We start from the raw sequence: 25,819 nt of genomic DNA on the forward strand, positions 1-25,819 counted from the left end.
CATGTTGACTTTTGGCAGCCTACATTTTATTTTAATATTTATTTGCTACATAAAAATTCAGTATTCTGTTTAATTAAAGTATTATTCATGTTCAAATTTCAACCCTGTTCTCTTTTTTTTTTATTTTATTTTTTTATTTTAGGGACACAGGTATTTAGCAGCAAAAATGAATTTAGGATCAGCACACTGAAGTTTCATCTTTCTGACCCTAATATTTTTATTTGTGGAGGATTCAGCCCAGAAGTGAAAGCCTGGGATATAAGGAATTGTAAGGTAACAGATATCTGATTCATTTCTTGTTCGCCAGATTGTTTTAACTTGTCTGATATAGATGCATTCTGAAGGGTGGGGAGTATGGGTAGCTAATAGGACTTTTTTTGGAGGGGGAGGGAATAACTGGAACTCTCTCTCTCTCTCAAATTTATTTTTAATTATCCACCATATATTACTACCAGAACAATAGTTGAGTTTTTCTGTCATTTGAAATTTATATTCTGATGTGTCTGTTGGGGGATACAGGCAATATTTATGTTTTCACTACCTACCCAACCAATGGGGCTCTTTTAACTCTTCCATACGCGGACTCAAAGTGTGAGACATCATCAGGTGGGGTCAGGAGATGTTCATGGGCACTTGGACCACTGCTTGTTCTCATTGGAATTCCACCTTACAACCCAAGAGTGCTCAAGAGCATTGTAGTACAGGTATAAGCTTTTCCTTGGAGGCTGAGAATATTCCCACTTCGATGTTTCTAAGTACAAGTTCTGAAGTCCTTTGGTCACACTTAATGTCTGATCTCTTAACAGGCAGCACATTTTACAGCCCACAGTACAGGATACTGTGAAGTTCACAATAGCTGAATGATGTATTTCTATGTCATTAGTTGATGATATTTTTTCTTTCCCAGAACTAGAGTTTCATGTTTAGAAGCTATTTTAAGTAATATGTGGAACAATGAAGAACTAAGGATTGGTAATCTTCATAGACTGATCCCAAGGCAAATCATAATAATTGTGAATAATTGTGAGACATTTTGTGCACACCTTTTTTTAGTAGTCTGACTGTAATTAAGAGATAATACTACTCTCCCACCATGTTAACAAGCAGTAATCCAGTTCCCAGAAATGATTAGTTTATTGTAAAAAGCGAAATTAACTGTTGTAAGGCATTTTAAAAATTAATGTTCAGGTTGTGGGCTCAGAGGCACACCAGGACAAAGGAACTTGTCTACACCTGCTTCTAACAGGCACTGTTTTCAGATATGATTGTCTGCTTTGTTCTCTGAGACATAATTAGATATGTGTGGAAGTTCTTCAGTCAGGAAAGCACCCAAATAAGCAATTTGTTAAAAATATCTAATTTTAACTTGGAACATGCAGCAGTTAATCAGTGTGGAAAGTGTAAGGAGTGGCGTGGGTTGGAAATGGATATTGAGCTTCCTGTTGGAATGTTTGTTTTAAAAACTAATCTTTATGTTTATTGTTATTGATTAAAAAACAGCAATCTGTAGTTTACAGTCCTATCCATGCAATAGTTTCAAAGTGGACCATCATAGTTTCTTCTCTTTCCTATTGATTTTAAAATGTAGTGTTTTGAATTAGGGAAGAATGTTTGTACTGGGTGATGTGTGGATAGTCACAACTGAATGGTGCCATCAGGGACTTTTATCTGCCTGAGCAGTCTGAAAGTGGAAAAATCAGGGACGAGTTCTGTGTTTTTGATTGATAATGAATAGGGCTTTGTGTCTGTCATGGAGATCGCAAAAGTCACGGATTCTGTGACTTTCCGCAACCTCCGTGACTTCTGCAGCGGCCAGTGTGGCTGACCCCAGGGCCTCCCAAGCCTCTGGCCCCAGGGACAGCTACACTTGCCATTGCTGGAGCAGCTCCGCTGTCAGCCGCTTGGGCAGCTCCACAGCCAGCTGCACCAGTGCTCGGGCGGTTTTGGGCAGCTGGCCCCGGGGACCACCTGAGCAGTGGCCAGTGCGGCTGGCTCCAAGGACTGTCTGAGACGCGTTCCCGGGGCAGCAGGAGCAACGGCAGATGGGCGGCCCTGGGCATGACCGGAGTAGCCATTGCTTGGTGGCTCCCGGCAGCTGGTGCCACTGGCCCCTGCCCCCTCCAACAGGGCTGTCCGTGACTTTTACTAAAGAACCCATGACTAAATTGTAGGCCTTAGTTATGAGCTTTCACTTGTAGCATAATATCTAATGTCTAATAAATACAAATATCCGTATCATTTTTGCAAAGCCTCCAGTTACTTTTCAAAGTGTCAGTTTGCCATAAAACAGTGTGTTGATTAGACATTAATTATTATTCAATGCATCCTGCCCCATAACATTTGATATTTCAATACTGATCCCTTTTCACATATATTAGCTTCTTTATTATTCATGTGAGACAGTAAGCATACTCTTTTTCTTTTCTGTCTTATACTCTTATGATCATATTCAAGACTGGATAAAGTGTCCTGCCCAGTATTTCACTTTTTGTTCTATTCCAATATGTTCCATATACTCTTAAAATAAAATAGGTGGCTGGGACCTCCTCCCACCTAGTCACAATTGTGATACAAAGGTCCTGCAGATATGTATAGTGTTTTCATCTTCATTCATTATAAGATCTTTCCATGGTATTCTTGGTCTTACAAATTTGCTGCAGCTTTGCCTATTTTGCCTCCAATTGTATCTTCAAGTGTTTCACATTGTCATTCAGCTTCAAGGAGCAGCCGATGGCTGTGTGGATGAAGAAATTAATTTTTTTTTAATGTTTCCTTCATTACATCTCCAATAGCCTTTCTGAGAAGAATTCTTCTGTCAACCTAGCCGCTGCCTCTCAGAGAGGTAGTTTTACTACAGCGACAGAAACACCTCTTCTGTTGCTGTAGTAAGTGTCTACACTACAGTGCTACAGCATTGTAACTGCAGCTATGCCACTGTAGTCCTTGTAGTCTGACTCTAGAATACACATTTTATACATTTCAGTATAGCTCAGTTTCAGTGGTCATTCTTCAGAGCATACTGTTTGCGTTTAATGTGCTGGCTTTTCCATTTGCACATCTTAAACTTACATTTCCAGGGCCAAATAGCCATCATATTTTGAATGTTCTTTACACAACCTGAAATGTATCTGACTCCTGCTCCTGGAATTTTGTGTTGAGCTCTGGGAACATATTACAGGAAGAACAGTGACACAATGGGGGGTGTTCACAGAAGAGCAATATATGAGGAAAATATTAGCTACATAGGTGTATAATAAATGTGACAAAGGGATTGCTTTTTGTGAGAATAGCTGTAAATATGATTTATTATTAATTAATTGTCCAAGAATTAATATATACCAAAAGAGGAATTTTAAGTCTTAGAAGTAGTGATATATAATGGAAGGTTTGTTACAGTCTTTCACACACTGAAACCTGGAGCAATAGATAGAAAGTTGGCTAACTAGAAACAAAAATGTCAAATCTATGCTATATCAAAAACCATATGAAACATTGAAGGACAAGTTTTGCTGCTCTTGCATATGCTGAGTAGTGCCTTTCTCCACAAGACATCTTATTGATTTTGAGTGTAGAGTAAGGTACTACTCAACATGAGTAAGGTTGGCAAAATCTGGCCTTTAGTTAATATGTTTTAAAGCCAACATAAAGTGGAAATCTTCACTGTAAAGCCAACCAGTGTTTCATAGAGAACTGCATGGTTGTAGGCCGCAGCTTGTTAACAGCTTGATTAATGGTAAAGTATACACACACACACCCCTCAGAAGTGCACAAGCTAGTTGTCTAAACTCATATAGTGAAGAAAGAACAAAGGGGTACTAATGCAGAGTTAGAGATTTAGTATACAGCTATTTCATTCTGCTGGTGTTGAAGCAAGCTTTGTCTATGTAGAACCAATTATTCAAATGACTTTATATTGCTGTATAATGGGCTGATTAAATATGGTTATGAAACCATTGGAGAGATATAAAGACTTCACATGGAGACTATAACATTTCAAAATGAAATTTTTAAAATGAGCTGCCATGTCAGAAGGAACACAGAGCTGTGTGTTGTCAGCCAAGGAGACTACACCACACTGAACAAAAGGGCCCAGTCATGGGGTTCTCTGCTCACTTCTGGGATACCTCCTTGTGGCTCTGTCTGGGGAATAGCTCTGCCTGGTCTGACACCCCTTTCTGTCTCTCTTTCACGGTGAGACCCATCTCACACTCCAGGAGTCACAGTGCCTTCTCTTCCTGACTTAGGAGTGGGACACTCCCTCTTCATTGCTTGGCCCTCCAGCCAGGTCACTATAGTTTTTCCCTTCCTGGGGTATCAGGGTCTTTCCATTCAAACTGTCTCAGGCAGTCTTCTAATTCACTGCCTAGATTGCGCCATTTCCCCAGAGACTAGTAGGGGAACCCAGGCCTGCCCATTATTCCAGGTTCCAGCTCAGGACGCTCAAATCAGCAGCCTAATCTTCCTTCAGGTGTGGCCTATCAGGTTACTTAACCCCTTCTAAGCCAGACTAACCCTTTTGGGGCAAGCTTGTCACAGGCCCCACAGGAGCTTTGCAAAGACCTCAGAGCTGAAGCTGCCAGAACAGAAGGGCCAGAAACGTCCCACCCCCAAACACACAGTAATTCAAAGAGAGTTTAAAATATAAAACCACGAGGCATCCTGTTTCTTTACTTGGCTATGAAAAGGAGATTCAAGAAGCCCAACTCAAATGCCAGTTGGATTGCCTCATCTCCTTGCAGGAAGCATACTCGATGTTCAGTGGTCCGCCTATTTACACTGACTAAAACTTGGCATCATCACTGATCCATTTCACAGGCAGGAAACACCTGGATAGAATAAGGGAATGAGACCTGGATATTTTGGCTCGGCTCCAAGGGCCCCTTTTATTTTCAGCAGCAGACTTCTCACAGCTGGGTTAAATCTTTTTCTTTTAGGGAACACAGTGATAATATCAGAACAAGACTAGAGCTGTGATACCACTTTCAACTAACACTATTTTCAACTGAGCTGAAGTTTCTACGTATCTCAAGAGACCAGCCGTTGTGAACTGTCAGACTGAGCTGAGGAATTTATTTACACACATTGGTTTCATTTGATAAGTAACAATAACTTTTATATGTTGTCAGGTAGGAGAATCCCCACCCACCTCTAGGAAAAGCTACACACTTGTTGTAGAGTCAGGAAGTCACCACTTAGTCCCAAAAAGTAATTCCTAAACAACACTCCAAGACATTCCAGGGCCCAAATAAGTGTAAGTGTATTTGTTTAAACTTTGTAAGCATTATCAAATAACTGTATTTTGTTTTCCGCAGTGTAGTTGTAGCTGTGTCGGTCCAAGGATATTAGAGAGACAAGGTGGGTGAGATAATATCTTTTACTGGACCAGCTTCTGTTGGTGAGAGAGACTTGTCTCACTTACCAACAGAAGTTGGTCCAGTAAAAGATATTTTGCATCTACCTGGTCTCTTTATTTTATTTTCTGTAATTTTTCCCTTATCTTTAAATTCTAAGAAATGTTTATCTTCCTGTATGACCATTATGTATTGTGTGCCTTACAATGTATGCCTGTCTGCATACTGAGCCAGGTGCTGATTTAAGAGATTGCAAAATCTACAAAGGCATACACAGGGGAGAAAAACCCAACCAGCAGGACAATAAGGACAATAGCTTGTTCTGATGTATCTGAGGTTGCAAACAGACATCCAGGATATTTCACTGAGGAGGCAAGCTGACAGTGTGACTTGTCTCATGAACAGAACATCTCAGCGAAGTTTGGCTGTAGAACACTGGAAGGACTTTGCGTGAGCATTGCTGTATAAGACATGAAAGTATCAAGTTAAGTAAGTTGAGTTTCTAGATGGTTATGATTTTATTGTATATGTAACCATTTGTTTCCAATAATTCTACTTCTTATCACGTGAATCTCTATAGTTTAGTTTTTTGCACTATAAACATATCTAAGTGCTGTGTGTCAAGCGGAATGGTAATCTGAGATGAAACTGGTAAGCTGGGGTGTATTGCCTCTTTTGAAGCAGTGAGTGTCCAGTGGTAGGAGGGCTCAGGGGTTGGAGTGTGCCGATCACTAGCCTGTAGAGAGAGAGAGCAAGGCCTGCGTAGGCTTCTGTTGCCCATGGCCGAAGGAGTTGGGAAGTTGACCCATGGCAGACACAGACAAGGCTTCCTTATGCTAAGGGAAGTGATAGCGAGGTACCTTACAACCCAGGGTACTCTGGGAAGCATCACAGTGGCACATTTATAAGAATTCTGAAGTTCTCTTAAGCAAACTGAAATTCAGTGAATTTGTGAGAAGCCTGCTATAGTTAATAAGTCTATTGAATAACTTAACAGTTGTGGGATAGCTTGCATTGGCTCCCTAATTACAATGGTGCATCAGTGCACCATCCCAGGGGTCAGAAAGTCAAGTTCCTTTCAGAGCTCCCTGGCTCCATAGGAGGTGGAATAATTTGTTACATTCATTTAAAAGGTGTAGCTTATTTCTCCCCTAATGCTGCCAACCAACTCTGCTGCCTAGTGTGTCCCTTGTTCACTAGGGTTGCCAATCCTCCAGGATTGGCCTGGAGTCTCCTAGAATCAGCTTCCATCTCCTGGTGACCATTGAAAGCAATCCAGGAGATTTTAATAGGATATTTTAAGAAAACAACATTGTCATGTTAGGAAAAAAAATCTCTCAGAACAGCTTCAGTCAGAGTTGGCAACCCTGTTGTCCACACTTGTGGCGGCATCAGGGCTGCCCAGAGGATTCAGGGGGCCTGGTGCAAAGCAATTTCGGGAGCTCCTTCCATAAAAAATGTTGCAATACTATGGAATACTATATTCTCGTGGGGGCCCCTGTGGGGCCCAGGGCCTGGGACAAATTGCCCCACTTGCCCTGCCCCCCGAGCAACCCTCACTGGCATGTAAGGTACATGTAGCAACACACTGCAATGAAAAGCAGCCTGAATTTACACTGTGGTATGTAGCTATGCATTGCAGTGAAAGGCTCTGGTGGGGGGTGGGGAGGGGACAGAGAGGAACTGCTCCAGCAGCAGGGAAACAGTGGGGACACTACACTGCTCAAAATATCAGTGTAAATGTGGAAGGCACTGCTTGGGGTGTGTAGAGAGCCATTTAGCGTCCATACCGTAAAGGTTATGGCATCGCTTTACTCTACGTGCCTAAGCCATGCTTCACATCTGCACTGCTCTTTATACCCATGCTATACTCTATACGCTGCCTTAATATACATCTGGCCTCTGCATGTGGGTTAGCGCCTTGGCTCTGTCTACTTACATTCCTCTGAGAGTAACTGGGTGGTATCTGGTATACAGTGTTCATGCTCCCACAACTCCAGCCAAAAGGTGGAATCTTTCATCAGTCCTGCTTCCAGGGCCGGTGCAACCATTTAGGCGTCCTAGGCGGTCACCTAGAGTGCTAGGATTTGAGGGACGCCATTTCCTTCGGCAGCAACCGTGGCGGCCAGATCTTCTGCTGCCCCGGTCACTGCCGGCATTTAGGTGGAGGGAGCTGGGGCAGGGGAGCGTGGGGAGGGCTGCCTGCAGCAAGTAAGGCGGGGGCGGCATGCAGGGGAATGCCCTGCCCCAGCTCACCCCTGCCCCTCCTCCTCCCCGAGCACGCCATGGCTGCTTCACTTCTCCCTCCTCCCAGGCTTGCCGCGGCTAAGCTGATTGGCGCCGCAAGCCTGGGAGGCAGGAGAAGTGAAGCAGCCTCGGTGTGCTCAGGGTGTTCATGTTCGTACGCGGAGCAGGGATGAGCTGGGGTGGGGAGCTGCCGCGGGGTGGGGGCGCCTCAGGGCAGGGGGGGGAGCTGCCACGGCTGGGGTGTGCCTCAGGGCCGGGGCACGCGGGGGGGAGGGCGCAAAGTGGAAGTTTCGCCTAGGGTGCGAAACATCCTTGCACCGGCCGTGCCTGCTTCCCTGCATGGTCACATAAGCACTAGTCATAATCTAGCCCTGCATTTTGTATAATGTATATATCCTTATGTTCTTACAGTATATAGGAGCATAACTAGTGTTAATGAGATGAAATTCAGAGAGAATGTTTAGGCTGAAATATATAACCAAAAAACTCTTCCTGATAGTGAAATGTTCTAGGCTGTAGAATAGTGTCCCTAGAGAGATGGCAAAAGCAGTAATGTTTGGGACTTTTAAAACTAGACTGAACACAATACTAGAAAATATATGGAACAATGGGAACAATTCTGCATTTGCACGAGAATGGATGGAATAACAATAGATCTTTTCTTTTCCATTTCTTTAGTCTTTGCTTCTATAAAATAATGCATAGTTATACTTTTGAAGCTTAAGTCACATCTTCTATAGCTGTATGTGCGAGAGAGAGATTATTCATAGCATATTGTTATTACAGGTCTCAGTGTTTGAATCTCATTAAAGGACTGTTAAAAGCTAATAAATTTATAATGTGCAAATGCAGTGCAGTTTCCTTGGAAACATTCTAGTACAATTGCTTTATGATGAACCATATTCATTTTAAGAAGTGTGTAGTTAGGAGCCTGTATAAACTAGTGGAGATGTTTGTACTTACTATTATTTATGTGATACTTTGTGGAGAAAAAACAAAGATTATTCCTCTTTCAGTGACATAAATCCTTATTGATTTTATGGGTAAGATCTTCAAAGGAAGATGGAGCAGGGGCATTTGCTAATCCATAATAGTATTTGTGTATAAGTGTCTCAATGTACACAATGATCCTTTGTGCATGTGAAAATACATGTCTGTATTGGGTACAAAAATGCATGCATAGCACTGAACTGTTTACTAGGAATAGGGAGGGCAAATATGTTGGAGTAGCTTGCAGGATCAGAATCTTAGGGCTTGTCTACATATGGAGTTATTCAATAGCTGTTCCTGAATAACTACTTGTGTAGACAAGCCCTTAGTTATTAACACCTTAAGATATAACTTGTAAAAATGCATAATAAAATGTTGCTTAATGGATCCTCCAGAGGTTACAGCATTCTGTAATGCATCAAACAGGGAAATAAAAATATTCTTTCTCCACCAGTTTCATTATTCTTTCCAAAGAAAATGCTTAAAACATGCCATTTCAGGATCTTTATAATGTCTCAACCAACTTGAAGTTTGTCCATTTTTTCTTTGTCTCTGTAACCTATAAACATTTCACTGTGAATGTCAGCTTAAGCATTTAACTTTTTATCAACATCTGCACATTTTTTAACATGCCTCAATAGTCAAGATTTTCTTTCAAAACAGAAGAAAATTAAGAACAGTAGCAAAGAGTGCCTGATCAGAACACAAAAGAGAAAATAGTGCATCTTCAGTGGCATACAGGAAAACCCATCCTGGGTTTATGGTACAGTTTTCTAACCCAAAGGAACATATTTTTGTGGAAGATAAAGCTATAGAGTTTTTGACCTTTATGTCCATGACATTACCATCTGTTTCAGTAATTAAAATTGCCATTAAAATTAGTTAGATTGAGAACAGGAACATAAATGGATTTATCATTTGTTCATTTGCTCTTTATAAAATTCTGGTCTTAAATGTGATGAAAGGTTAATAAGGCAAATAGGATTTTTCAGTCACAACAAAGCACAGGAAAATTTAATGTTGATATAGCATATGATTCAAATGAAACATTTCACATTATGAAAATATATCATTTAAAATGTGCGGAGTTAACATTTCATTAATACTTAATCATTTGACACACACTCGCACATACTGTGCAAATTAACGTTCTTTTATGCTAAAATACAGTTTCTTGTTTGTATGAGTGTAGCATCTGGAAGTCTCAACTGAGATTAGTGCCACATTGTGCTGGACACTATACATACACTTAGTAAAAGACAGTCATTGCACCAAACTGTTTACAGTCTTTATGGACAAAACAAAGAGTTGAAAAAACTAGTTTCCTTTTTTACGAGTGGGGAATTGAGGAACAGAGAGATTAATCATTAAGTGACTCATCCAAGGCCACGCAAGGAGGCAGTGGTAGTGCTAGGATTTGAAACCAGACCTCTCCTAAGAACAATGACTTAACCACAGAACCATTCTTCTTCCTCATCGCTTCCATAAATCCTGAGTAATGGGACTTCATGCACATATCCTGTGTGTGGCCAATCTGGGGCCAAGGTGTGGGGCATGCAGTTCACTTTACTTGAGGCTTGGGCTTTTAAAAAATCAAATATCACTATATATCATACACTGCATATACTTCATGCAAAGAAATCCTATGGACCAGCAATACAAAAAATAAGTCTCTTAAATTTAGCCTTACTAAATAGTATTCATATCACCAATATCATTAGAATCTATATGAAACTGCTTTCATTTTCTTAAATTACTCTTCTTGAAGAACGCCTGCAGCTCTGAACTCTGCCTTATTAAAGGAGTTTCATCATTATGTTGAATTTTGTTGATGTCAGAAGCCATTATGACTATCTTTGAAAGCAGGTCTCTTTTGTCCGAATATGTTGAAACTGTGCTAGTGGACTGAACATTTTCAAAAGCTTGTGTATAATAAACCTGCAAGTGGAAAAGCAGCAAAAGCCTTCACTAAAGAATGGCAGATAGCAGGGTAGGCTAACTGACGTTTTACCTAAACTGGCATCCTTGAGCATGTCATAAATTAATGTTCTAAATTAGAACGAAAGTTTAATTATGAGTTCTCATCATCGCAATATTATTGCAGTTATTTACTTTTGCAAAAGATCTTTGCAATGTGAAAATGAAATGCATATATACCTTGATCCCAATTACAAACCAAAATATTACTTCATTCATTCTAGTGATTGAACTAAACTTCATAAAGTAAAAAAGCAGCTTTTTATTACATTTTTTGTTTTTGTAGTCTAGATTATAAAACATTACATGCATATTTTGTATATTACTATATCCTATATTACATAATTTCACTTTTTGGCTTGATATTTTTTAATCTGGGTGAAGAGGGTAATGTCCTTTTTCTGTGTTAGTAAGCGAAATCACTTTGATGTGAGACACTAAAGTGTTGCTCAGTGAGATGTAAATCCAGATTGCCTCCCCCTTTTCTGGCCGCTATTGTTCAAGCCATTTAACATGGTTGAATCTGGCCCTGACTGGCCAACCAAGAATTCCCCTGCCATAGGAAAGCTCCCAGCAGATGGAAAGCAATGTAGCTTGCTCTTATGCTAACTACCCCCTGCCTCGGGAGTAGGGCATATGAAATTTTGTTTGGCCGTACACATGCAAGGCTTGTGCCAGCTGATTCTTATGAACTATTATAGTGTAATTGTGGGTCAGGTTGGACTGGTAGGCACTGTGGACCATGGGGACAGCCTTTTGGAAATGGTTTTCAGAAAACTTGGTGTCTATATCTAGGTACCTCCTCCAAGACTTTGATGCTTCCCATAATTTTGGAGGTCAGTTCCCCGATGAGGGAATCTGGGTCATCATCTTTCCCCTCAATAGCCACTTCATACTGGGGGGAGTTTACAGGAGTGTGATAGAGTTCATGGGGAATAGATTTTGCTAGTGCATGGCATTTGTTCCCAAAGATGAGTGAGTGTGATTTTTCAGAACAGTGTGAAGAGGAGAGAGAAATCTGGTCTGTTTGCAGCAGTAGCGTGACGGGTGTGGGGAAAGGCAGCTGAAACACAGACAACTGTAGCAGGGCACAGTTAAGGATGTGGTACATGGTTTATGGTGATTGTTTTAGTAGTGAGGTGTGTGTCTCTGGGAAGAGAGAAAGTATGGTTAGATAGCTTAATTTTTCATCTCTTTCCTCTCATAGCTTTCCATTATGTATGTTATATAGAGATCAATCATAGCTGATACACAGTGTAGTGTTTTTGTGGATTATTTTATATAGAATAGAAGTTAAAAAATAAAGAGGTTAAATAGAAAATGTGTGTACACTTAAGAATAAATTGACAGACAAAAGCAACATGGCAGTTGCTCTATTTTTTTCTGAAGCAGATATCCAAGATTACAGTGCCGGAGAAGAAGTTAGCTCTGTAGCAAAAGATTTGATTTCACAAATCCAGTTTGAAGAGCCATGTAAAACAGGAGATATCAAACTGCATTTGTCATTAAGCAACACAGAAATGCATCTAATTTTAACATTCACCAGTGAACATGTAAAAACTGATTAACAATTAATAGCGATGTAAACTAATTTTTGCCTAGATTTCCAAATATGTCTATTTTAATTATTTCTCCACTTTTTGACCTTTCTCATCATTAAAGAGATGCTATCTTACTGTACAAGTCCCAAAATGTATGTAAAGAAAATTCCATGTGGCACCCCTGGAGTATGCCGTACCTGTGTTCTGTGTAAATATGTATATATGTACATTACTAAGGCTTCAGACAAACATTGTGTTGCTGAGGACCCAAATAATGTATTTGAGTTTAAGCCTGAAACACTTTTAAAAATATAGAAAACTGCCTCTTTGGATTGCTATTTAAGATTTTCATTCATTGTCCACTTCTGCACTGAGATAGCCTTTGTCCCTCCGTACAGCCTCTCTCCTTCCATGTCTCTGTTTTGTGCAGCTCCATCTTCTGATCTTTCCAACTGTCATGGTTAGAATTTGACTCCTTTTTAATGATTCCTGTTGCTAGGTAACCATCTCTTCTATTTCCTGTTCTATCTGGATGTTAGAGCGCCCCTTTTGCATTAATAGCCTCTTGATTTTTTTGTTACATGATTTTCCCTTAGTTTAAATCATTCTCAGTTTTGCTGCTAGCCCTTGAAATTTCTTATATGTTATCATTTCTCATTCAAAAGACAGCTATAGTATATAGGAGTTCTGAAAAATGTTTTTTTTGTTTTTTTTACTCCTAACAGTTTATCTTCTTTTGTAACACTGCATAGTGTTATCCATGCATAGTTTTCACAGAATTATAATGTAAAGGCTATATATACAATTATCACTTTGGGCTTTAAAAAGTGTAATTGCTTCTTCTATTGTGCAAGATTCCTAGGAATTTAAGTATGAAGGGAATACGTTTACTTTTTTGCCATCTAAAAAGGCAAGCGGATTGCTGAAAATTATGTAAATTTTGCAGACTTCAGGCTTATATCTTGTTGATTTTATTACAATGTTTGGGCACTGCCTGCATGAGCAAGGGTCTACAACTGATTGCAAGCATTACATTTCCAAACTGATGAGACAGACAAAGCATGTAAACAATTGGAGTAACTGCTCACATATCTGTATGTAATGAGATGACAAGTATCCAAGCAGTCTCATAGTTTTTCAGGTGGAGGCAGTTTTATTCTACGTATACTTGATTTTCACTAGTTTGTTTAAAATGTGATCAGAGATGGTATAGTTGGAGGACTTGACTGATACTCATCACGTTATTTTTGAACATTTTAAAATCCTTGTTTTTAGATGTTTAATATCAAAGGAAATGGAGCATGTGTGTTGGTTGACCTACACGGTCTGGAAGCAATAAAGGGGCTAATCAGATGAGTCACTGCTGTCATTCTAAATTTTCAATTGGGGCATCATTCTCTGAGCAGCCAGGGCAGTAGTTTCGCTGTCTATTATTACAAAAATAGTCAAAGTTAAAATGATGATAAGACTCTTACTCAAAATCTGGATTTCTTTGCTTTAGTTGTTTTATGTCTAACTGTATCCTTAACTCAGAGGTTTAGTGGGATTACTTAAGAATGAAATAAGATACTTCCTTTGTTTTGAGACCCATTCCTTCCGTCAGTCTTAGTTTCTCTGGTTTTATGAGTCAGCCCCTTAATATTATTCTACAGTAGTTTTTGAAATTGTTTTTAATAAGCCATAAATATGGTTAACGGGCTGTAGCAGATTTTCACAGCTGATAGGATTGGAAGGAGCCTCCCCATGGCTATCTAGTCCAACTCCTTGTGTTAGCATGAAGGATTCTATATTATGTTTTTCAGTTTTTAAATTATACATTTATATTTATATTGTTCATTTCAATCAGCCAACCAGTTCAAGAGTGAAAGAGGGAAAATTTGGGCAAAGACACAGGGGCAAACCCTTGTGAACAGTACCACATATCTTTAAGGTCAACAGGAGCAGGCCTAGACCTCAATGAAAGAGCCACCCACAGTGTTCAACTTAGTCCCAGAAGGAGAAGGAGTTGAGGAGACCCTGCCGGGATTCAAACCTGTGGTACATAGAGTTCAGCTGCTTCACACTTGATGGCTAATTCCATATACCATCTCTCTTGCTTTTCATACCAGTGCATTGTAATGGTATGAAAAAGCAAGAGAGAGGTGGCATATAGGAGTAGTGCATTGTAATGAAGTTTTTTGTAGGTTTCTGACTCTACAAACCTTCCCTGAAACTGGAGACAGGTTTTTAGATACCTTTACTGTGCTTCTTATTATTAGTACCTCTAATGAGTTTGCCTTAACTACCTCGTACGCAAACTATCCCACTGATTGTCATTACTGTCAGAAATTGCTTCCAGATAGCCAAGCTAAGATGACAAATTTGAAGATTAAAAAAATTATGCAATAACTAACTATTGGGCTTCTTTGATACAGATTTTGTCTTGGAGTGAGAAAAAAGAATCTTTCTGTAAATGGAAAATCAATTCCATATCCCACAGATGCACAGCATGGCTCTAGATATATTTCTTTCCTCACAGAACATAATCAGTGTTGCAATTATTTTTTTTTAAGATATGCTTTACTTTTCAGTTCAGTTGCTGCAGTTCTGAAAGATACAGGTATTTCCTTTATTGCTATGAAGTAAGTAATCTTCACGCTGCTGTGCTATTGGATTGAGGACCTTTGGGTGAAAGTCTTACTCCAAAGTGATGGGACTATTCATCTAGAGCCTACCACATACCTTTCAGGAAGGAGCAAGGAACAGTAGCATGAGACTAGTGCAGGTTAAAGGCTTAAGGTAAATCTTCAATGCACTGCCCTCAGAGTTGCACATAAAGTTCCCAAGAGCAATTAAAAAGGTATCCCTTTATTCCTCATAAATCCATTTTTGTTAAATTAGGTTTCATGCACCATATCCAGAAACTCTGGAAATAGTAATGTTGTACTGGATTTTTTAAATCGTTATTTCTGTGGATTTCAGTACAAAATAATACTCTGATCACACAATGTATGATGTTTCCTTGTGTAGAAATTCATTACACTCTCATAGCAGCAGCAGCAGCCTTTGGGCACATGTAAACACATTTAAAACAAATTAGCTACATATATACACAGTATTATTGGTGTGAGGTAGACACCAGTATATGTCTCACCAATGGATTGAGAATAATTCCTGTTTTAATACTGTAGATCAAATCATGGGCTTATGTCAAGATGCACTAAAGGTCATGGGAGCTGTTCACTTCCATGTATGCTGGCTCTGCACTGGACTGACTGACCTTCACAACAGTTGATCCCAGGGAATCAAAAGGGAGAAGGGTGGAAGTAGGGGACCCAGAGTATTTTTACCCCAATGGATTATTTCCTTCTCTTAACAGCTGTCAGCCTCACTGCCTCCATAGGGCTCATCAGTCGCCACAGAAATCACTTATTTGGGGAGCAGTTCAACCTGTTCCTTGGAAGGCACTGTTTCCTTCTGTGCCAGCTCCCTGGCTACCATATATTGCAGTTGGTAGGTGAAGTCACAGATGCTGCTTCTCAGAAGAGGGAGTGGTTGGGCCAGCCAGGGCCGGCACCAGGCACCAGCTAAGCAAGCTCGTGCTTGGGGCGACAGATTCTAAGGGACGGCATTCTGCCCAATCCTTTTTTTTTTTTTTTTTTTTTTTTTTTTTTTGCTTCGCTGCTTCGGCCACCCCGCAGGTTTTTTTCTTTTTGGTTCGCCGCTCCAGCCACCCTGTAGAGGGCAGTGGTGTGGAGGAGGCGAGTGCCCTGCTGGGAGTGGGCTGCATGCTGTGTCTGCCCCAGCTGGTGCCAGGTCTGTAGCAAGCCCGGCAAGGGAGCCCGCGTCCTTCCCTCCCCGCCGACCGGCAGGCAGCGTGGCGGAAGCCCTGGCCGCCCTCCTTCTCTCTCCCCCTCACTCCCTCCCCCCCAGTGCCCGGGGCACATCTGCAGCGCCGGGAGTCCCCCTGTACCCACGCTCCGGCCACCCAGCATGGTTTTTTTTGCTCTGCTGCTCTGGCTGCCCTGCAGGGTTGCTTTTTTTCTTTTTTTTTTCTTTTTCGCTTGAGGCGGCAAAAAAGCAAGAGCCAGTCCTGGGGCCAGCTTTGAGAGGTTCTTGGCCCTCTGGACTTGTATTGGATTCCACAGCTCCAGCTCCTGAATACTCTTTGATGCAGTAGCTAACAATATGGAATTTAACGTTAATTTAGAAGTGGTGCACAAAGTGGTGTTAACAAGTGTCCCTGTATCCTTGTTGCCATGACAAAGAGGCTAATTTCTTAAGGTGTTGGACAGAAGTTTATAAGAAAAAAATAGTGACATAATACTTCCTTTTATATATTGTTTGATTTCCCGTTGTGTGTTGTTAAATAAATATTGTGTGACATTATAACAATGCTTCTTTGATAAAATAGATGTAATACTGCATCATTTAAAAATACTTGTGTGCTACTCTATTATCATTTATCTATAGTTAAAAATATGCCTTATGTGGCTTTAATGCAATGGTGCTCAAACTTTTCCTGTCCTGCCCCCCAACTACCAGTAATGGAATCTGTCCATGCTTCCCTTCCATTATTGCACAGTCAAGGCTTCCTCAACAGAGGTGGTTGGGCTGAAGGCTGAGCTGGGGGCAGAATTGGGGATGGGATGGAGTTGGGGCTACAGGTGGAGCTGGCCTGGGGGTGGAGAGGGAATGAGGGCAGAGCTGGGCCAGCGGTGGAGCAGGGGACGGAGTGGAGTTATGGCTGGGGGCAGAATGGGGCTGGGTGTTGCTCCCACCCTGCCCCTCCTGGGGGAAGGCCTCAGTCCCCACTATGTACCCCACAAACATTCCTCAATGCCTTCCCCTCAATGGGGGCATGCCCTACAGTTTGGGGACCACTGTTTTAATGAAATACATGAATTTGTTATGATAATACACTTGTCACCACTACAAATGACCTCATTTACATTGTGAAATATAATCTAGCCCAACATAATGGGTGTTCTTGTTTCATAGGTGATAAAAGTCTACAAAGCAGCAGTACAACAGACCTTGGATGTCCTCTTCCTTCCTGAAGGAAAAGAATTTCTTACAAGCACGGATGCAGTAAGCCGGGACTCAGCTGACCGAACAATCATTGCATGGGATTTCGACAGTGCTGCAAAAATTTCCAATCAGATTTTTCATGTAGGGTTAACACTTATTATTATTTAAATGCTGATTTAGTATATTACATTGTGAGCAGAGTAAAAAGCTTTTGATTTTTCCTAAACTGCTGTGAGTTATTGATCAATTTTGCTGCAAGTAGGGATGAGTGCAGCTTATATTAAATCACAGTACTTCTGTATGTTTGAAGTAAGCCATTATAATGTTACTGTGATGTGTAAAATGCTACTTACTAAAACGCAAGAGCCATTTTTCTATTTTAGCAACGCTTACTTATTCTCTGTAACTATAATTGTGAAATGACCTAGAGAATTGTGAGTGCCTTCCTTGGGAAAATATTTCTATTTCACTGCCTATTCACTGACATTTGAGCTAGGTTTAGGCAGGTACACAGGTAGGAATGTCAGTGCGTCCTGCCAACTGTGTACCAAAGTGTTTGTTATCGTATCACGTTTCCCTCTCCAGTACCTTTCCCAGGACAGCAGAAGTGATGTATTTGTGGTGATCACAGGTGAAGGATTTTATCAATGAAATGTTTGAGCAATAGCATGGTATATGCATGTAAATACATAGCAAAGGATAATAGCAGAGGCAAAATGGTGCTGGCAAAAAAATTACTTTAGCAAACAGGTGTAATATTCCTTGCAATATGTAGCAATTCAACCAACTAATTCATTTACATGCTGAATTGTCAAGAAAGGCTGGCAGCTTCACAGGACACTTAGTAAGTCCTTGCTTTTAGGCTCCATTGAAAATCCCAGCCTAATTGCTCATGTAAGTTAAAGAATGCATGAGTGGATTGGGTTCAGGTAGTTCTACTTTTTTACTGGAAACAACTGTACTGGCAACAAGATGGAGTGGATGATCTAGTAAGACACTTTTATCTCTAACTTCCACAATTATGTCTTTGTCCTATTTTGGAGCAGCACACCTCCTGGGTATGCAGTTTGACAGCATGTTAGTCATTTGCTCTGGAAAGAAAATGCTTCAGTGAATAAACGAACTGCAAAGCAACCATGTTCAGTGTACTGAGCAGTTTAAACAAGACAGTTCTTTTGGAAATAGAGCATCACTGAATGGGGCAGTTACTTCACCCTTTAAGATGTCACTAACAAAAAATTGATAGTGATTTTGGGAAATAAGTACTCTTAGTTTTGTAATATTCAATTTGTAACCTTTAAGATGAAAGTGTCTGGACTTTCCTACTATGCTAGAATGCAGATGAGAAACACATCATCTCACTACTCATGAATACACATTAAATAGCCCAAAGTATCTATTTTTAATTTACCTTCTTCTGCAAAATAGCTGAACCCTTTTTGATCAAACTTTCCCCAAAAATTTGACTGGAAACGGGAGGGGGGAAGAGGGTGTCTCATTTTTCACTCCTACATCCTTTCTGCCTGTTCTATACTGTTTTACTATCATCTATTACATGCATCTGAGGAAGTGGGTATTCATCCACGAAAGCTCATGCTCCAAAACGTCTGTTAGTCTATAAGGTGCCACAGGATTCTTTGCTGCTTTTACAGATCCAGACTAACACGGCTACCCTCTGATACTGTTTTACTATCATTTCCCAAGATTGTTTAAGCTTTCCTCTCGGTGCCGTTCTTTTGTGTTTCCTCTCTCTAATACTCTTTACTTAACTGAGGGTTTGCCTATGTGGAGATTTAGTGTGTGGTAAACCAGGTTTAAATCTATAGTGCGCCTGGTTGCCATACACTAACTGGTTGCGTGGATCCTGCTGCTGCTCACTGAAAGTCCCATAGTGCAGAACTGCGGAACTTTTAGTGTGTGGTAGGAGGGTCCACATGGCTAGTTGGTGCGCAGCAAGCTGTCTCACTGTAGTTTATCACCCTGGTTTGTCATGCACTAAATCTCCATGTAGACTGGCCCTCAACCCCCGAATCTTTTTTCTGTTGTCCCATCTTCTACTTGCTAGTGATGCGTCATCATTTCTCATTTGTAAATTTATCTTTAAGCTTTTATTTATCTTTTTGCTGTCCAACATTTGAAAGAGCATAGCATTCCTTTTGCCCAATGCATAAATCTCAGATGTTTTTACTGCACATAAACTGTGATTTATATTGAAACATAAAGTTGTACATTAGAACTAAAGATGAGCTAAAACCAGAACCTCCCCCTTAGAATTTCAGGGATGGGAAGTTTGTATTTGAATCCCTGGATCTAAACCTGCCCATGTGACTTTGAGTTCTTTCTGAAATTGGAGGAGGCCCTTTTTCTCACTTTGGTTTGGATTTGGCTCATAAAGTTACCATCATTCACAATTCTAAACTCTGGCCTAAGGCTAACGTGGATCCAAAAGTCACCTCCTTAGTCTCTGTCTCTTCCTAGAGCTGAACATTTTGAACTGAAAATAGTCGTGTTGAAAAGTGACATCATTTGTGACTTCGGACCCTACTAGGATTGGAAAGATCAGTTGTAATTAACAAACTCTTTTCTTCATGATACAAATAGCAATAAAGAGGTATTTCGTACTAGGGGGGTAAATCCTGCTCCTGCCTCTTTAACCAGAGAAGATTCTCTGGCAGCAGAACTGTGAGGGTAGCCAGGGTTTAGGGACTATGGAAGGGGGCTGGGAGTAGGACTAGAGGACCCATTGCAATATGGAACCTTTAGTCTTCTTAGGGCCCCAGAAGCTGTTTGAGTGCTTTTGGGCTGAAACTCCCTTTTTAAAGGGGAGAAAGGGAATATTTTTCTCTGTGTATTTGCCCAGCTCCTGCTCAGCCCAGCTAATTAGGGTAGATACCAGAGTTAATATTTGCCCCTTGTGAACTTTCAGGAGAGTGTGTTGAGCAAATTGAGCCTGGATTTCTTTTAATTTTCTTCATGGTTACATATCTAAAATACGGCAGTTCTCACCCATCTTCCAATCATTCAGATATGTTAGATCAGGGGTTGGCAGCCTTTCAGAAGTGGTGTGCCGAGTCTTCATTTATTCACTCTAATTAAAGGTTTCGCGTGCCAGTAATACATTTTAATTTTTTTTCGAAAGTCTCTTTCTATAAGTCTATAATATATAACTAAACTATTGTTGTATTTAAAGTAAATAAGGTTTTAAAAATGTTTAAGAAGCTTAATTTAAAATTAAATTAAAATGCAGAGCCCCCAAGACTAGTGGCCAGGACCCGGGCAGTGTGAGTGCCACTGAAAATCAGCTCATGTGCCGCCTTCGGCATGCATGCCATAGGTTGCCTACCCCTGTGTTAGATCTACAGACGGCCGGCTCCAGGTCCCAGCACGCCAAGCATGTGCTTGGGGCGGCATGCCATGAGGGGCGCTCTGCCAGTTGCCAGGAGGGCGGCAGGCGGCTCCGGTGGACCTCCCGCAGGCATGCCTGCGTCAGGTCCACCGGAGCTGCGGGACCAGCTGACCGTCCGCAGAAACGCCTGCGGCAGGTCCACTGGAGCTGCGGGACCAGCAAGCGGCAGAGCACCCCCCGTGGCGTGCCGCCGTGCTTGGGGCGGCGAAATGGCTAGAGCCGGCCCTGTCTACAGAAGACTGCCTGATTAATTTGAACAAGTTTGTATTTCAAGCAACAAAAATATAGGAATGTCAATCTTCTCAACTATCTTTTAGGAGCGTTATACCTGTCCGAGTCTGACTCTGCACCCTAGAGAACCTGCATTTGTTGCTCAAACAAATGGAAACTACATGGCATTGTTTTCTACCCAACGACCATACAGAATCAACAAAAAGAAAAGATATGAAGGGCATAAGGTATTATTCTTCACCAGAATCTTAAAGTATTCAGGACTATAAGTAATATAACCAAATTCTGTTCCCTTAACATGTCTGCTGGTACTGTTGATTTATAAACCAGGGTAGATATTAATTGACTTGCTTCTTTTCCTGTCTGGTTTCCTGTAATGTAGTTAATTTAGAATGATACCCATTATGAAGACAATGGAGATTAAAATAATGGAAGACTTTGTGAATTGTTAATAGCGTCACCAATTATTGATTGACTAGTGCTAACAATTTAAAGTCGTAATAAGTCTGTCTTAATGAACACCTGGGGAAATAATTAGATCATATTGTGTAAAAGACATTTTTAGTACATTAGTGCATTTTCATTTTAATGTGGTTACATTAAATTTCCCTAATTAGCATATAGATTTACTCTTATTCTTGTCTCTTTGCAGGTGGAAGGATTTGCAGTGGGCTGTGAATTTTCCCCAGATGGAACTCTTCTAGTGACGGGAAGTTCAGAGGGCAAAATATTTTTCTATAACTATCACACTGCTAGAATCATTCACACTTTGTCTGCACATGACCAGGCTTGTGTGAGTGCAACTTTTCACCCAGTCCTTCCGTCACTTCTTGCAACGTGTGACTGGGCTGGAGATATCAAGATCTGGCAATAATAAAACAGTATTCCCTGTCAGAGTGAGTACAGTTAGTCGACATTGAAGACACGGGTGCTGGTGTTTCATCATAAATAAACCAGTGTATGTAATTTGAATTTTTCTTATAAATATGAGAGAGTCTTGTCATTTTGTATATTCCATCCAAGCCTTCTAAGAGTAGGATTTTCAAAAGTCCTTAAAGCTGGTCTAAGTCTGGAAGTCAATCAGAGTTAGGCTAACACTGAGTGTTTTTGAAAATATCATCTAAAGCGTTAAGCTTAAATTTGTTTTTTTATCATTTGATGCCTAATGGGGTTAAAAAGGATGTGTAGTGGTAAATATTAAATTATACCAAAAATTAAAAAAAAATAACATTTCCACATGACTGCAGGTCTCTGCACGTCCAACTCCTTGCTGCTCTTAGGCAGCTTAATACTAGAGTTAGTGTTCAAGTTAATATAATAATATTTTACATTTATAACATAATTTTTCAATCCAAAAGATCTCTACTTCCATGCAGTTCAGGATCACCATGTGGGAGAAATCTTCTTCTAAAGTGCAAAGGAAAAGGGTCTCCTTTTCCACAGACCTTTCTTAATTCTTTAAGATACATATCACCAGTTTATGGTGGTTCTTCTTCAACTGGTGTAAATTGTCATAGTACCATTGAAGCCAATAGAGCTATAACAATTTAGATCAGCTAAAGATCTCCCCCAAATATTTGTACATAGTCGTGTGTATGAGAGAGAGAAAATTCATCTTGTGCCTTTTAGTATCAACCTTAACTCTGACTCACAAGATACACTAACTCTTTAAACATAAACATAGATTATTTAGAAGTTGTCCTTATATTGTGATGATTACGTTGATAAGATAAATATGTCTTGTATGTCGGAGTTAAGACTGCTACTAGAATGTGTGAGATGAATTTTCACATATCAGTATTGTGGTTAATTGATTTTAATGAACTGCAGTGTTACAGAATATTTATGTCCATTTTAGCTGAATATTTCCAGATTTTTTTAACTAGTCTTTTTTATGACAATGCTGTAGTTTGCAGATGTGTTATTCTGTGATCTAACTCTAAATTAAGGAAGCATTTTGTTTGAGAATATCAACTAGAAAAGAAGAGAGTATGTACCACAGAAATGAAAGGGGGGAATTCCTTTTCTAATGAGACAAAGGCCTGAATTTCAAACATCAACATCATTGGCATACCAGTGTTCTCTCCCTATTAATTCCGTTATAGTATTTCAGTCTATGCAAAAGAACTTTATTCAGCTACTGGTAATAGTGTAGGTCCATATTAACCCATGTATATGGCTATTTCATAGAATCATAGAAATGTCAGGCTGGAAGAGATCTTGAGAGGTCACCTAGTCCAGCCCCCTTTGTGCTGAGGCGGGACCAAGAAAACCATTTCTGACAGGTGTTCGTCTAAGCTGGTTTTAAAATCCTCCAATAATGGGTATTCCACAATTTCCCTTGAAGCCTATTCTAGTGCTTAACTACTCTGACAGTTAGTTAGAAAGCTTTTTCTAATATCTAACCTAAATCTCCCTTGCTGCAGCTTAAGCCCATTATTTCTCTTTTCTTCAGTGGATGTGGAGAGCAACTGATCAGTCCCCCTTATAACAGCACTTAATGCTTTTGAAGACTGTTATCAGGTCCCCCCTCAGTCCTCTTTTCTCAAGACTAAACTTGCCCAGTTTTTTTTAACCTTTCGTCATAGGTCGGAGTTTCTAAACTTTTTATCATTTTTGTTGCTGTCCTCTGGACTCTCTTCAGTTTGTCCACATTGTTTTTTAAAGTGTGTTGGCCATAGGTGCTGACTCTGTGGGTGCTTCAGGGCTGGAGCACCCACAGGGGAAAAAATGGTGGGTGCTGAGCATGCACCGGCAACCCCCCATCAGCTCTCTCCCACCCACCCCCCAGCACCTTCAGCCTGCTGGGCCCCACGGATCAACTGTTTGACAGCATTCAGGAGTCTGGGAGGGAGTGAGGACACAGCGCATTTAGGGGAGGCGGAAAGAGTTGAGACTTTGGTGGAGTGGGGGTAGGTTGACCACATAGCAAGTGTGAAAAATCAGGACGGGGGTGAGGGGTAATAGGAGCCTACATAAGAAAAAGCCCCAAATATATATAAAATTGGGACATCTGGTTGCCCTAAGTGGGGGCAGGGTCTGGGTCGGAACTGGGGGTTGAGCACTCGCCCGACACTTTGAAAAGTCGGCACCTGTGATGGTGGCCAAAACTGGAGATATATATCTGTTAATGTATGTACATATTATATATGTTTGTAACCTACCTGGGTCTAAAAAAAGTAAATATATAAATAGTGTATATATATTTATGTATTTAAATGCTCTGACACAAAGTAAGACTTTCATTCAAATAGCAAATCATCTACTTACGAAGTGGAGCTAAATAAAATGAAAACCCAACCACAGTCTCTGAACTGATGATTAGAGAGCTGCACAGATATTAAATTTGGATCCACATCCATCTGCAGTCCACAAACATGGTTCATGGATATCCACGGATGCGGATATCTGCATCTATAAAGCAGATATCTGCAGGTTTGCAGGGCTCTACTGATGAAATATTAAATTACTAAAATATTAAAAAACACCACCCTCTTGTTGAGCTCTGTTGGAATCAAGGTGAGCTAAAATGCTTTTTAAATACATATAAAATCTGATTCATTAAGTACCAAGTCCTCCTTATCTTTACTTATGCAGGTAGTGCTTTGGGAGTCAATGGGGTGACTCTTGAGTAAGACAAGTAAGATTTAGCCATCAGAGAATATGTGGTTAGAATTAAGAATAACAAATAAAATATAATTATTTTTAAATAATTTGTCCTTTTATTTTTCCACCTTGGATTGAGTTCAGGGTTCTGTGTTTCAAATGCAAGAGTTGATGTCATCACTATCACCTGGAGTGTGCACAGCTTTATTCATATGTCTTTGCCTTAGACATTTAAAATATGCCCATCACCAGAGTATCTAAGATTTTTGGAGTTAAGACTGGCACCAACTTTTGCAGACAAGGCCTTGGTTCACTTTTAAAATGCATTAAATTATAATAGTAGTCTTGTGCCTATATTTTCTTGAGTCATAGTCCACCAAAATTATCCAGGCCTGTGCAGAGTCCAACTAATTTCAGAAGGACTCCACATGTGCTTTGAAAGATCAGGACTGTAGGGCCTTATCCTGCACCACGAAGTCAATAGGATTTTATGTCCAAAACAGTTGATAGTATTCAGTTTTATACAGCATTTCAGTTCCATCTTTAAGGTTTGTTTCAGCTGTTGGTCTTGAAAGTCTGTTTATTCATGTTTGTGTTGTATATTTACAAATAGAGTGTTAAGGTGCTGGAGCAATTTTGCACTTTTCTTTGTGTTGATAATATGGATCAAAAGATAATAAATTAATCCATAGTGTTATCTTTGGGTGTCTTATTTTGGACATGATATAATTTCCACCATTCTTCCTATTGCTTAGAATATTGCATATCTTCTTTATTATAGAGCACTGGTCATGACTCTATAGTTAAGGCTGAGTTCTATTTTGCACTTAAAGAAGAGATTTAGCATCTTGTTGTTTATCTAAAATATTGTGTATCCTCTTCAAACTTATAGAATTTACTCTTTGAGTAAGGAATAAATATTCTGAGAATTTACAAATAATTCCGTTACTTTTAGTTTGTTAGTTTTAAAATAATTCCTTTGAGAAATTTAGCCTGTCAGTCTTTTTTGTCCTGAATGTTCTTAATAATGGAATAACACAGACTCATACTTCCATATTTCATCAAAATCTTGTGCATATGCTGTATTTGAAAATAGATTGTAATTAAGCTACGTTATTAATGATACTTGTAGCTAATGGTTAACTCAAATAGGCTGAAACAGGGTTCAACAACTCAGGTAGCTCTTAAGTAGAGCTATTGTAACATCAGAGGTGATTCAACCAATCATCACTCTTCCACTATAATTAATTTGCATGCAATAGCTTTATTAGTTGTAATGAGCAAGTAGTATGAGGGACACTGGAGATGTGTCTAGAGTTCTAATTGGTAGATTACTTGGCCCGAGTGTCACTACTCTTTAAAGGTTCCATTGCAGAATGCTACTTAGGCATCAGTGCTTAAAGGCTCATTATGACAGTGCTGCCTCAGCCCCTCTGTGCACTAAGGCAGTCCTGCTGGGA

The 25,819-nt window shown here is 40.1% G+C and overlaps 1 protein-coding gene across 4 annotated transcripts in view; it reads left to right on the forward strand.

Moving 5' to 3' along the window:
- Window positions 1-25,056, forward strand: part of WDR25 (WD repeat domain 25) — a 106,170-nt gene extending 81,114 nt beyond the window's left edge. For 3 of the 4 annotated variants that reach the window (XM_050954179.1, XM_050954180.1, XM_050954177.1), the window contains exons 4-7: window positions 143-273; window positions 17,087-17,257; window positions 20,840-20,980; window positions 21,406-25,056. In XM_050954179.1, coding sequence (XP_050810136.1) covers window positions 143-273; window positions 17,087-17,257; window positions 20,840-20,980; window positions 21,406-21,627 — 665 coding nt within the window. In that variant the 3' untranslated portion in view covers window positions 21,628-25,056. The remainder of the gene's footprint in view (window positions 1-142; window positions 274-17,086; window positions 17,258-20,839; window positions 20,981-21,405) is intronic. The other variant, XM_050954181.1, reaches the window with a different exon arrangement.
- Window positions 25,057-25,819: the final 763 nt, after the last annotated feature.

The sequence above is a fragment of the Gopherus flavomarginatus genome, chromosome 5 (genome assembly GCF_025201925.1).
Source record: "Gopherus flavomarginatus isolate rGopFla2 chromosome 5, rGopFla2.mat.asm, whole genome shotgun sequence".
In the NCBI taxonomy this organism is placed as follows: domain Eukaryota; kingdom Metazoa; phylum Chordata; order Testudines; family Testudinidae; genus Gopherus; species Gopherus flavomarginatus.